General features: G+C 34.7%; 1 protein-coding gene across 3 annotated transcripts in view; it reads right to left on the bottom strand.

Moving 5' to 3' along the window:
- Positions 1 to 13,985, bottom strand: part of Pcsk5 (proprotein convertase subtilisin/kexin type 5) — a 438,740-nt gene that overhangs the window by 261,608 nt on the left and 163,147 nt on the right. For all 3 annotated transcript variants that reach the window (XM_047525058.1, XM_047525059.1, XM_047525060.1), the window contains exons 6-7: positions 8,478 to 8,566; positions 4,479 to 4,651 (exon numbers count right to left, since the gene is read on the bottom strand). In XM_047525058.1, coding sequence (XP_047381014.1) covers positions 4,479 to 4,651; positions 8,478 to 8,566 — 262 coding nt within the window. The remainder of the gene's footprint in view (positions 1 to 4,478; positions 4,652 to 8,477; positions 8,567 to 13,985) is intronic.

Below are 13,985 nucleotides of genomic sequence, written 5' to 3'. Positions count from 1 at the left end.
TCAATTCTGATTTTGTTAAAGTCTTCAAAAGTAGTGTTACATTCTATTGAGTCAAATGCTTATCTCAGAGTAAACAAATAGTGAGCATTTTAAAATTCAGTATTTGCTACATTTTTTGATTAGCAAGCAGAAGGAATGGATACAATCAATACTTGGGCTCCCTGAGCAAAATATATTTGTTACCTCTGTGAAAATCTTTCTTGATACCTGGGGCTTCTCTCTGTTGCTGCCTGATCTCCTTGGTGGTCTTGACACTGCTGCTACCCAGCCTAAGTCTCTCCCAGAGTCCTTCAATCTTTCACTGTTGCCTCCATACCCTTTACTGCACATAAACTTCACTGTCCACACAGCAGTGATCTTTTAAAACTGTGTATCAGGTCAGGGCACTACTATTTAAAACCTGCAATAGATTTCTATAACAGAGCAAAATGCAACCTCCCTCCATGGTTTCAAAAACTGCTGAGCTGGCCCTTATTCCTGCCTCCAACCCATCTCTCACCCCTTTCTGTGCAGATTGTTCCCTATGTGCAAATCAACATTCTGTTTTGGGAATACACTAAAATCTTTCCCTAATCCGGGTTCTTTATTCTGCTCCTTCTGTGTAGAACATTTTTCCCTCAGTTCTTTGAATGACTACCTATTATCATTTATGTCGCAAATATCACCTCTTCAAAGAGGACACCCTGTCCCCCCATGGAAGCAGTTCGGCCTTCCTTTCAGCCCCTAGTTTTATTTCATTCATTCCACCTATCCTCAGCTGATGGAGTCTTGATTTTTTGTCTTGTTGCTAAAATGGAGGGATTTTAAAGTATTACATGTAAAACCTAGATGTTTTCTTCATGCCTCTATTTACAATGAACAGAAAGTGGGAGCTCACTAGATTTAATAGGAGGGATAAATAAATTCTAGTTCATGCATTTTTGCAGATGACATAGTTAAACTTTGATAACGACAGAGTGACTTTGGACTGTTGCACAGGTTTTCAGTTGGCTAACTGAAGGAATTATTTTATCAGCCATTTATTCCTTCATGCCTTAAATCACACAGCCAACACACTACTTATTTATTTTTCTTTTACACTCCATAATCTAACTTTGTATAAAGTTTTTACTCAACTATTTCCTGTGTATTATATATTATATGCAAACATAAACTAGAATGATCTCAAAGAACATAAAATTTATGGTCTCACTTGATGCCTGATAACAGAGAAAATAGTAAAAGTTTTCATTCTCCTGGAAAAGACTATCTAATATACTGCTTAAAATATTAAATTACATATTCATAGATATTCAGAGAAACATCCTTTGGGAAAATATAAACTAAATTCAAGACTATGCACATAGATAACTGAAATGAGTTATATATCCAGAGGTGATCATGATGAAATTGAAGATGCTTTTTTTAAGGGCAAGTAAAATCGAAGGCAAGTATAGACAGAGGAAGAAAAAGTAAATGACACCACAGAGTCAGAAAGTCTGTGATGATTCCTACCTTATCCCTTCTCATCTACCCCTTCAGGTAATGGAAGGATTCATCTAGAACTCTGCAGGGTAGACATGGCTGAGGAGAGAAGGATGGAGGGATGAGGAAAAGCATAAAGAGTTTTTTTCGAAGGATATGATCTTTTCTTTAAAAAAAAAAAAAAAGATGCTTTTATTGAACACAGTGAGTGCTATTATTGCCCTAATTTTGATGACAAAATGGAAGCCGAGAAGTAACTTGATCTATATAAGATAAGAGAGATGTAAATGACCGTACCGGATGTGACTTTAGACTAACTTGAAAGCCTCTGTGTATTGAACACATGAGAATGCTAATGGGTTGACATTATTTCAGTGGGTTACCACTGTTTTTGCATATTTAGATATATAATGCTAGAAGTCAGAAATAATCATATTTAAGTCATTTCTTTTGTTACTTCTTCAACTCTAAAAGTTAATGGTTCATTTTAAAACTAAATGCCTTTTTGTTCAGAATTAAACGTTGAATGATTCTCAAAGGAATATCAAAGAAATTATGGCATCTCTCCCTCCAATTCTCCCTCCTTTTGTCCCCCTTTTTTGGGGGGCGCTGAGAATTGAGCCCAGGGCCTTGTGTGTGCTAATCACACATTCTAATACTGAGCTATGCCCTTAGCTCCAAAATTTGGGTATCTCTATACTCCCCAAATTTTGATACAAATAAAACAAATAAGCTCTATCCCTATGGGTTGCTCTGGAAGGATGCCCAAGGGATACCATTAGGTGAAAACAGCAGCATGCAGACGTATAATGATTCTGGGTTGTTAATGTGTGTAGAAGTATGGAAAATACTCCCAGCAACTGTTACCTAATTGGGTGAGAAAAAATCTATTATTAATTTAATCATCATATTTTTTTTTTGTACATGATCTATCATAAGCAGCACAGGTTAGTTTTGTATTTAATAATGAATATATATTTTCCACATTTTTTATTTCTCAGTATAATTTTCCTTTGTGTTCTAGTGGTTTTATCACATGATCTCATTCCTAACCTTAACCATTTTTCACTCTCCTTTCAACCAAAGCATTCCACTGTTTATTTGTTTTACACATTTAAACTTATTGTTAAGATTTCCATGGAACAACAAATTCCCCAGCAAAAATAAATGTGAAATCCTTTGGTTCATGTCACCTGATTCAAAGTCAGGTCTCGCAGACTCTTAGTTAAACCAGCTATTAGATACAGGGCATATTTTTCATATATACATGTACAATCGGGAGATTGTACATTACTAATATAAATATTTTTATATTTATGACAAATTCCATGTTGGTCCTTAGTATAAGCCACATACAAATACAATTTGAAGATTAAATATGAACTAAGTTGGGTCTACTTAAATAATCATTCTGTTGATGTCAGAGAGAGCAAGACTAGTATTTTGTAGTCCATACCTATGGTAATAAAATCATCAGATTAAGAAACTTGGAAAGGAAAATTCTAGACAATGAGTAAAACATTATCTTACAGTTTAAAAGGGCTTTAATGTAGCTGAAAATTGACAGAATTAGAAAAGTCAAAGTCTTAACCAAACATGAACTATTACTTATCTGGGAAGCTCCTACAAAATAAATCATTTCCCTCTCCAGTCTATTTCAGAATAACCAGGAAACAGCTTAACTCATAGTCTTCTGCTAAAATCCTAAGACCAATTCCACAAAGATGTGGGAGACTTCTTGTTATTTTTACTCCTACTTCAACATTACATTAATCAACTCACTACATTCCACTGCTCCAAATCTGGGTAGAATATATAATAACTCTGCGGCTAGCATCATTTGCAGTAAATTAAACTTCACTCAACAAACACAGAGTGCTTACTAAAATTTGGTGTACTGTCCAGGTTTTGCAAAGCTCTTAAAGATGTGTGGAACAAGTTCCACTCTCCAGGAACTGAAATATTTTGCAAAGAAGATACACTTAGAGATAACTGTGATATAAAGCACAATAGGAGATGAGAACTCTAAAATATCAGAAAGAATATAAAGACTAGGGATCACAGAGTAGAGATTCAATTACAGTTAATTCTAGTTTGGGCAACGAGAAGCTTCTGGAAAGAGGTACCTTTTAGTTGAGGCTTAAAGACCAAACAGGATTTGGGCAAAAGTGTTAGGACCTGGAGGTAGGGTGTAGTACCATGACGAAAGAGCACGGAATTGTAGAAAGGAGTATGTGCTAATGGATACTGAGAGTGCAGCTTGCTTATATGATGGAGAAGACAAGGCAGGTAAGGATGGTTAGGGCCAAATCAATGATGGCCTCCAGTGAACAGGATTCAATATATGCTTTAAAACACATAAAGGTCTATGAACACATAAGAAAAGACACTGCTTCTGATGGAACTCTCCTTTTATGATTATAAGTATCAACATCCTCACTTTTATTTAATTTGAATAAGACAGGATTTTTAAAGAAATTTGAAATATTTTATTACAGTAGATTATGTATATGTAGTTCATTTTTTGGAAGATTGTAGTCAGTGAATCTTTCAGTGAAATCAAGGAAAACAAAGTTGCATGGTCAGAGAGATTGGGAGCCATTAGAAAAATAATACCATCCTGAGACAGAGGTGAAACTAGGAACATGATGACAAAGTAGACAGCCAAAAGGTATTATTATTATTGGATGATCTATCAGCACTAACTGAAGAGTGTTAACATCTCCACTCAACCTCACAGTCCCAAGAATTTACTTCTCCAAACACAAGATTAACACATTAATTAATATATTTCCTTTGAGTTAATCCAAGCACACCTCTGTTCTCATCAGAGGAATTTCTCTAGCTCTTACTTGGCCAGAGGAAGAGAAATGACAAACAGCACCTGTTTCCATTAACCTATCTACTGTTTCAACCCATGATTTCCATCCATTCTTCTAACCTGGAGGGTAGGATGGCCACAAAGTCTTCATATGAGAATCACTTGGATGAGCTTTTGTGCTTTTAAAACCTACCATTCTGACGCCATTTTCAAAGGCTTGCCGGGTGAGGGGAGCTGGTCCGTCCACAGTCTTGCCATCATCATCTGGTCCCCAGCTGGCACTATAAATGTGCACATGCTGGGGATTGAAGCTAACCGATTTCGCTTCTACCATGTCTGTGACATCTCCATCCAGCATTCGTACTCCTTTAAGACAGAAAAGAAGACCAGCTAGTTACAGAACCTTTGCTATGTGATACTCAAGGAGTCCAGCTATAGGATTTGGGGTAAAAAGAAAACATCTTTAGTAAATACTTAAGTAAGCATATTTTCCCTTGTGAAAGTATAATGTGCTTTGTACAAGTCATTTTGGGGAGAAAGGAAGTTAAATTGCATGTGAATGAGTAAAACTTCTTTAAAATATTTTTTATTCCATTCTCCCCATCCCAGTTCTAATTCCTACAAGGCAACCACAATCTCTCCCTTCTCATCCAGCTCTTAAGTGAGTATCTGACAAAGAGCCTCAAACCATCCACCTTTCCTAAAATTTCTTTTCACTGAATAACTCATATTCCTAGTTGGTATAAACCTTAGCAGTCTTATAAAACCTGGAAAGATGCCAAGTTAGACTGGTCTCATTTCCTCCATATTGAATACTATCCCCTGATCTTAAAATTGATTTGAATTTAATATATATCTTTTCTGCCAAGTTACTTACAAGCTAAATAATAACTGAGAATGCATTTAACACTTCAGATAATTCTCAAAGGGTTTTAGCAATGTTTAGCTATTAATCTTCATTTAAGTATATTTCTATCAGACAGAAATTTATTAACTCTTTTTGGCAAAAAGACACTAAGATACTAAGAAATAAATTATATGCCAAATGCCAGGCTTCCTTTTTTCATTTTATTTTGGAGACTCACAACAAGAAAAGTCTAATTAAACATCCAGTTGGTACATAAATATACTTCTCCTCAATTTCAACTAAATATCATCATTGAGACTTGCATTATTTTAAAATTATTACCTTTACATGCCAAACTACTCTTTAGGAAAACACTGTTACCCCAGTAGGATTTCAAGGTTTTATTGGTTATCAATAAACAGAGACTAAATAATAAAGCCTAAAATCAGGCAGTTTTAGGTATTATGTGGTTGTGTTAGGTATACTGCACTAAAAAAAAAATTAACTATAAAACTTGTAAATTAAAAAAATAAAAAGAATGAACGATGAATACATAACATATATAGCCAGTACTCAAGAACTGTTAAAATTTTGCCTCATTTTCTTCATTTAAAATACAAGTAGTAGGTTGAACTATTTTCAATTTCATGACAGATATGATACTTCATCATTTAATAACTTTTACAAAAAATATGTAAACAAGTCCTGTTGTCATCTCACACCCAGCCAACATTAAATTTCCCCCCAAGTGTCTCTACAGACACTGCACTTGGTTGTTATGCCTTCAAATTCTCTGCCTCTAGACTTTCTTTTAAAATTATTTTTCATAGGTACATAATAGTTGCATATACTTACTGTATGACATTCCGACTTTGGACTTTTAAAGGAAGATGTACGATAATAAGTATTGTGGAGAATGAAGGTTGTGAATGAGTCTATTTAAAAATTATGGGACAGAGACTAAGTCTGTTAGTAGTTTGCTTTGTGGCTTCAGAAAACTCAAGATAATGCTCTGCATGTACTGAATCCTGAGTAGTCATTGGCTTATTTTAATTTAATGTAAATATTCAAACTTAATCTTCCCATTTTTTAAGTAATGACAGAGAAAATACTTCATCTTCTTACTTCTTATTTTTTGGTGCTGGGGACTGAACCTAGAGGCACTTAACTGCTGAGTCACATCTGCAGTCCATTTTTTAATTTTTAATTTTGAGACAGGATCTCACCAAGTTGCTTAGAGACTCACTAAACTGCTAAGACTGGCCTTGAACTTGTGATTCTCCTGCCTCAGCCTCCTGAACTGCTGGGATTACAGGCATGCACCACCATGCCTGGTTTCTTACTTTTTATTTAACAGCCTAAAATGAATCTCTTTTACTAGTGCAGTGAGGTCTGACAAAAACACCATAACTGCCCAAAAATAATCTCACTAGAGTGTGCAAATGCTAACATGAGAGTATCAACACAACACCTCAATTCAATTTCTATGTTATAATTTACATGAAGTACATGAAAAAATGGGTGAAAGTTGCTAAATTGCACTTAGAAGGTAATTGTTTTCTGACTAAAAACTCACAAAAAGGAATTTTATCCTTTTGTCAACTTTACAGATGAAAGGCTGCTTCATATTCTCATTTAATTCCACGCCTTCATGCCTCAGGCTCGAGAGGTTAACTTTATGATTCAGAATGCTCTTGTTTAGAACATTCTTGAGTCATCGCCATACATTCATTTTTTTAAATGAAGTACTGTTCAGCAAGGTCAGCAGTTTATCTGTGAGTTCACAAGTTCATCCTCTCATTCCTTCAAGGTCAGTAAGAGTGCTGAGTTTGAGCTGGAGTGTAATTGTGGGATCTGGGATCTGAGTCTGCAGGTGAGGACAAGTCCTGGGCCGCAAGACAGATTCACCAGGTGGCCCCTGATTGGACTCTGGGATGAGCAGGGGCCTCCAGGGTCTATCACCCTTCGGGGGAGAATCCTTTGCTTCCTTTCCTTAGCTCCCCTCTGGCCTTCCCTCTGACACGCAACAGCTAATTACTGGTTGGCAAACTATCATACCCTAAGAATTCAGGGTGAAATAAAGGAAAGAAAAAGATCAAATTTATCAAGGACTAACATTCACGGTAATTTTACCTTTTCTTAGCACTGTTGTTACATATCATAGTCCCCGCTTATCTGCGCTTTTGCTTTTCCTGATTTGACATCAACCAAGATCTGAGGATATTAAATGGTAAATTCCAGAAATAATTCATGTTTTAAATAACTTTTGCTACAGCTTATTGTGATAATTATCCTACTTTATTATTAGTTATTATTGTTAATCTCTTACTGTGCCTAATTGATAAATTTATTGTTAGTATCTAAATATAGGACAAAATATATGCAGGGTTCAGTTCTCAGCGTTTTCAGACATCTGCTGGAATCTGAGATAAGGGGAGACTACAGTTCCCTAAATATTTCATATTTTTATCCTAGATAGGGCTGCCATATACAATTATTAGTTCCAACTCTATTTATAACATGGAAACAAATGACACATTGGAAACAAGGAGGTCAACTTGGTTTCAGAAAGTTCATTCATCTTATGGGAGACCTTTCAGCATACCCCTTGGGAATTCCTTCAGGCTGGGCACAATGATCAGTCACCAGGCTCTGCATATAAACTTTCCTTCCCATTCGCATGTGGCTGTGGCACAGGGCCGTTGCTTACAAAGATGATTACAAATGAGAAAGTTAAGAGTTTGCTTTATCAACACTTGGATTTAATGGCATTTATGGGACTCTTATACTAAACATGTGTATCTGAGTTTGTGCATACATGTGTACGCACAGATATAATCTGGAGTCATTCATGGAAACAGTATTAGTGCATTATGGGACTTTGAAAGATTTTATCCTTTACTGCTTTAATTATGGTTAAAGGAACCCTTTTTAAAGCTTAAGCAATACAACACACAAAAAAGTATTATCTGCTACTACCAGAATCTCAAAATGCTTCTTTCCGTAGATACATTAGCCTGATGTTTCTATTATTGGTTCTTTTGGAAGCAGGCACCAATTTTGAGTTTCAGTACAGATACCAATGACCCCATCTTCATTACCAAATAACATTTTTTAAAGCCCATTTTAAAAAGATGTGTTTGCAACCCTTTCATGTATCACATCAGCAATCCTTAACTGTACCGAAAACCCACGTTAACATGTTTTTTTTTTCTTTTTACTGTCAGCAAGAGTTGAATACTGTCATGCAAAAATATGCCCATCTTTAGTTTTAAAAGGATTCTGAAAACTATTTAGCACAAGCGTTGCCTGGCTCATGTCTATATCTAAGTTTGTTTCCCATACCTCCAATCTTGGCGTTGAAAGCAATTCCAACTGTGCAGTGAGAGTTGTTTGCAGCGGCTGCCACTTCTCCAGCACAGCGGGTCCCATGCCTGCAGGCAAAACACACACACTTTCTAAAGTAAGACACTCCATTCTCACAAACTCAACAAGTCATTGCCACCACTCAGACTTCAAAGTGGTAAAGAAAGTATCCAGCTGTGGATGTTTCTAGAACTTCCTACCCAAGTAGTACTTAGTCTGTCTATGGCAAATTTTAGCACTTAATTATGCTATTTTGGATTATATTCTTGATATGTTTATTTTTGTTATCTCAGTGTCTCAACTAGAAAATCTCCTTAAGGGCTAAGACCAAATCACATGTTTATTTGTATACTCCAAACTTCTGCAACCAATATGGCAGCCATCAACCATGTGTGGTTTGGGGGCATGTGAAATGTAGCTAATGCTTCATCTCAATTTCTAATTTTATTTAGTTTTAATTAAATTTAAAAACCTAATAATTTAAGTATTAGAAAAGTTAAGAATGTGGGTATGAGAATATGTTTTTAAACTGTCAACTTAAATACAGATCAAGTATTGCCAATGAAAATTTATTATCTAGGATGGAATGTGCCTTAAACACATACTGGATTCAAAAGATTCTGTACAAAAACAAATATCCCACTAATAATTGTTATATATCAATTTCCTGTAGAAATATTTTAAATAAAACATGAAAATTTATCTCACCTGTTTGTTTTCACTTTTTTGTTACTTTTTTTTTAATGTGGCTGCTAGAAACATTTTTTTCCTTGAAAGGCACTCCCTATTATTTCTTGCCACAACTCTGTTGCTTGATAAGAAAAATCTAGCTGAGAGAACTTCTAAGATTATCCTGTCCTAGGATGGTAAAGAAGGTTCAGATACACAGCACAATCTGTTCAGAAGTCCTGGCTTAACACAGTGTGTTGAGAAGAATGCTAAGGCAGAACTAAGTCCAGAGAAGGAATACTAAGACTGTTGTCTATCATGGTGCAGTAGAGGCACAACCACCATTATGGAATATTTGTTAATGCTAATGAAGTCCTCAATTTTAAAGATGAGAATGCCTAGGAGAACCTCAGAAATAAAGAGATACGTCTGAAGCAAGATAGTTAGCAGAATGGGGACTTTAAAACTCAGGGCCCCAAATTCCATCTCAATGCTTTATATTTTACAGAATAACTGCCACTCACCACATTTATCATGAGAACGACCACTGTCTACATAACTATAAAGAAGTTATTGCTTGCAACTCATAGTTATGCATAAACGTTTACATGAAAGATATATACTGCTTTTTTCTTTCATATAAATATTAATCTATATATAATTTTAATGGTGCTATGTCTTGGATGTGAGGCGTCCCCTGGAAGCTCATGTGTGAGACAATGTAGGAATGTTCAGAGATGACATAATTAGATTATGAGAACTATGACCTAATCAGTGGATTAATCAATTTGACAGATTAGTAATTTGAATGGATTAATGGGTGGTAACTGTGGGCAGGTAGGAGATGGCTGGAGGAAGTGTCCGTGGGGATTATGTTATCCTTGGCTTCTTGCACTCAACCTGCCTTCACTTCCTGGGTGTCATGAACTGATCAGTTTTCTTCGGCCATGCCCTTCTGCCATAATGTTCTACCTTATCTCTGGTTCAGAGTAATGGACTCAGCTAACTATGGACTGAACTGATTATATTGTGAACCCAAATCAACTTTTCTTCCTCTAAACTGTTTCTGTCAGGTATATTGGTCACAATTACACAAAGCTCACTAACACAAATGGTTACTAATTACTGCATAATTCTTACATGGTATATTATGTATGATAGATGTATTTGTCCATATGTATATACACCCATAATGTCTTTAGTCTCTTTAACATATTCTCTATTCCTGGAACTCTACCCAGTTTTTCACTAAAAAGAACAAGGATATGAGGAACAATCTTGGAAAAGAATATATACATAATTTCACACCTGAATATAAATTCCTAGAATTGCTGGGTTAACAGAATATACCATCAAATTCTTAACACCATTTGAAAGGAATATGAAAAAACCATATAAAACTTCAGGATCAAAAATATTTCATAGAACAGTAGATTTTGTGCATGGCCAAAGGGGAAGGTGAGAGACAGAATAAGCCAGAGCCAATGACACTATGAAAAGCAGAGAAAATATCTGGATAAACCCTGTGTGCATAAATCCTCAATCTGAGCTTTTCAGTCTCTTTTATCCTGGTCCATCTGACATGAACAATATCTCATTTTTCCTTTCCTGATTATATTTGATGCAGACCATCTTTTAAAATATTTGTTAGTTTTATTTCTTGCTTTGTGAATAACTGTTTCATAACCTTTGTCCAAATTTGTTACTGACTCTCCTGTCATATGTGTTGTAAAGGTGATTCCAGATTTGCAAAATAAAAATCATTTTTAGGGCAATCTTTTGTTGTCATACACAGTATTTGATTTTCAGATACTCACAATAATCTTGCCCTTCTGGTATTTGGTTGTATAACTTTCATTACCAAAAAGTTGGTCAGTTGTTAAAAGAAAGATTTTTTTCTGTAAGCTCCAAGCTCAACTAACAATTTTCCCCCCAAACCTGGAAATTATTAAATATGATTCTTCATTAGGCTCTTATTGTATTACCTCCTGGTGTAAGTTATTTATATTTCAAATGTCTAATTCCCTTAATGAGTCCACTTTTCTTCTAATATATCTATTATTAATTAATGCCAAATGCAACTGGACCCCAAGGGCCTCTATTTTTAAATTCAGTTGTAGTTTACTCCACGAGTTACTTACAAGTATGTTTTGATACTTTCAAATATATATAGTAAATTTTTGACATTAATAATGACTACTTTTGATAACAAAATATAATTTGAGTCAATCTTTATATTTTGTGAGACACAATGACCATGTTCATGAAGAGTGTTAGTAAACATTCTTTGTGCTTAAAAAAGATGTGCTATTTATATATTTCAATTATTCCTTATATGTCCATTACATTAAGCTTGTTTATTGCATGGATTTGTCAGTGTTCTTTGCAGTTCTACCAACTTTCTATTTAGAATGGAATTATTAATCTTCCTAGTGAACCTGCAGCATTTCATTTATGAACCTGTAGCAACTGTTTGTCTCTTGTAGTAAAAAACAAAAAGATATCTGGTAAATATTTAACTTGTATATTACTTTTTTTTTTTACTTTCAAACATTCTATGTTCATATTACTTATGACTTTTACCCAAAAAAGTTGGTTTTATAAGGTAGGTAAACTGTCATTAACTAGAGATATGTCCATTTATAGGAGCTGTGTTTATGGATACAGTAACATTAATTTCTATAATCTCCCCTGGTAACCCTGTGCCAGTTTGATCATTGTGTATCCTATAATTTAGTAGAATCCTGGATATTTCATCTTATATATCTAAAAATGCAAAGTCTAAGGTCATCAATATTTTTTTCATCTTTTCCCAAACAAGACAGACATTTTAAAATGTGTGAACTCTGATTATCCATCTCTTATGCCCATGTATGAGCTTTCTATGATTATAGTTAAGATTTTTTAACCCTAGAAATTACCATTAGTGATACTACTCCGAACAATCAGTATTTGTTTAGATTTATAAATACATTCTTTGCCCTATTTCTGTTTGCAGCTCAGATTTCCTTCTGGCATCATTAATTTCTTTCTGCAGAATATTCTATAGGGCAGGATGTTGCTCTGTGGTAGTGTGTTTACCTAACATGCACAAAGGTCCTGGATTCAATCTTCAGTAACCACAAAAATAAATAAATATGTAAGTAAACAGAAAAGGAAAAGAAAAAAGAGAAAACATTTTGTAAATGTACCCCTTGGAGTCTTTTGGTAGTCAAGCCTTTTTGTAGCTTCAGAAAATAACTCTATGGACTGGGGTTGTAGCTCATTGGTAGAGCACTCACCTAGCACGTGTGAAGCATGGGTTTGATTCTAGGCACTGCATATAAATCACTAAATAAAAAATAAAGGTCCATGGACAACTAAAAAAATATTTAAAAAAGGAAGAAAATGATTTTATTTTACTGTTCTTGAAAAACATTTTCAGTGGACAAAAAGGATTCCAGACAAATACTACTGTCTTCTAGTTTTCGTTGCTTCCAGTAAAAAGTCAGCAACCTGTACAATTTGTTTCTCTTTGAATACTTTCAAGATTTTCTCTTTGATTTTTCTGGTTTTTAGGTTCAAAAAGAAGTTGTATGTATAGATTTTTAAAAAATTGTTTCTTGGAATTCCTAAGCTGTAGCTTAATGTCTAATTCCTAAAATTTCTGTCTCTTATATCTGAAAATGACCCTTTTTTCATTCTGTCCAAATTCCTACTTTTGGAACCCCAAGGAAGCATCTCTAAGACCTTTTCACACTACCTTAGTGGCTGATCTTCCAGGCTTTTCCCAGCCTTCTGTCTGACCTGCTGTCTGTTTAACTTCTTTAATTCTATACTTCACTTACCCCACGTCAGCCATAACTAATCTGCTATTTAATCCATTCCTATGTTATTCACTTCAATTTTTGTATGTATCATTTTTTGAAGTTCTTTCTGTTGTTTTTCAAATCTGTTTGGTTAATCCCTATATTCTCTTTTTTCAAACGACTTTTCAATTCAATTTCTTTATAAATATATACTTTATCTAATAATTCTGTAACATGCAACTCTAATTCTTTTATGATGCTTGCTGCCAGCTTATTTTCATGGTGAAATTTCTCCTATGTAATTGGTAAACTATTCATTTAAGAGGTAATGTTGCTTGAGCTTTTATTTTTGTGAATTCTTTGAGGCTGGAGCAGAAAGCTCATAGTTCCAAAGAAGATTCAAATTTGCTTCTGTCACATACTGATCATAAACCAATCAGGACCTGTTCAACTAATTTTAAAATTTAAAAGTAATATGAATTACAGGTGTAAATTCCATGAGTGCTGTTTGTAATTCTTAAAACATAATTATTTATCCTCTTGTTCCATCTGTTGCCCAGGCTGAGAAAGTAAAAGATGTCCCCTGTTTCACTGTGTATAGGTGTCCCCCTCTATTAAAGTGCTGAAGATGTTTTTTAAGAGTTATGCAGAAGACCTCTTTTACCTCATTAGATCACAGGCTTTTGTCTTGTAATTTCTGAGCTTGTTAAAATATGGCTCTAAGATGACTTGAATTGATTGTTCACCCTGGAAAAGGTGTGTGCACACTTACTCTTGTAGATTTGAGCTTTCTTAGAAACATTTTCTTTGTTTCCCACCGGCTCCATCATGCACTAAAAAGTTCTTTAACATGTTCCCAGGAGTTTTAGATGTACTAAGAGAGATTTAATTGCATATCTATTCTACCATATTATTAAAAAATGGAATAACTAACTTGGTTCTTTATCCTTCAAATGTAAAACAGCCCTACACATATTACATGCATCATTAATGCATAGTGAATGCTTCAGAGTGAATAACAGAGTAACTA

The sequence above is a fragment of the Sciurus carolinensis genome, chromosome 14 (genome assembly GCF_902686445.1).
Source record: "Sciurus carolinensis chromosome 14, mSciCar1.2, whole genome shotgun sequence".
In the NCBI taxonomy this organism is placed as follows: Eukaryota; Metazoa; Chordata; class Mammalia; order Rodentia; family Sciuridae; genus Sciurus; species Sciurus carolinensis.
This window is presented reverse-complemented; position numbering and strand designations above follow the sequence as displayed.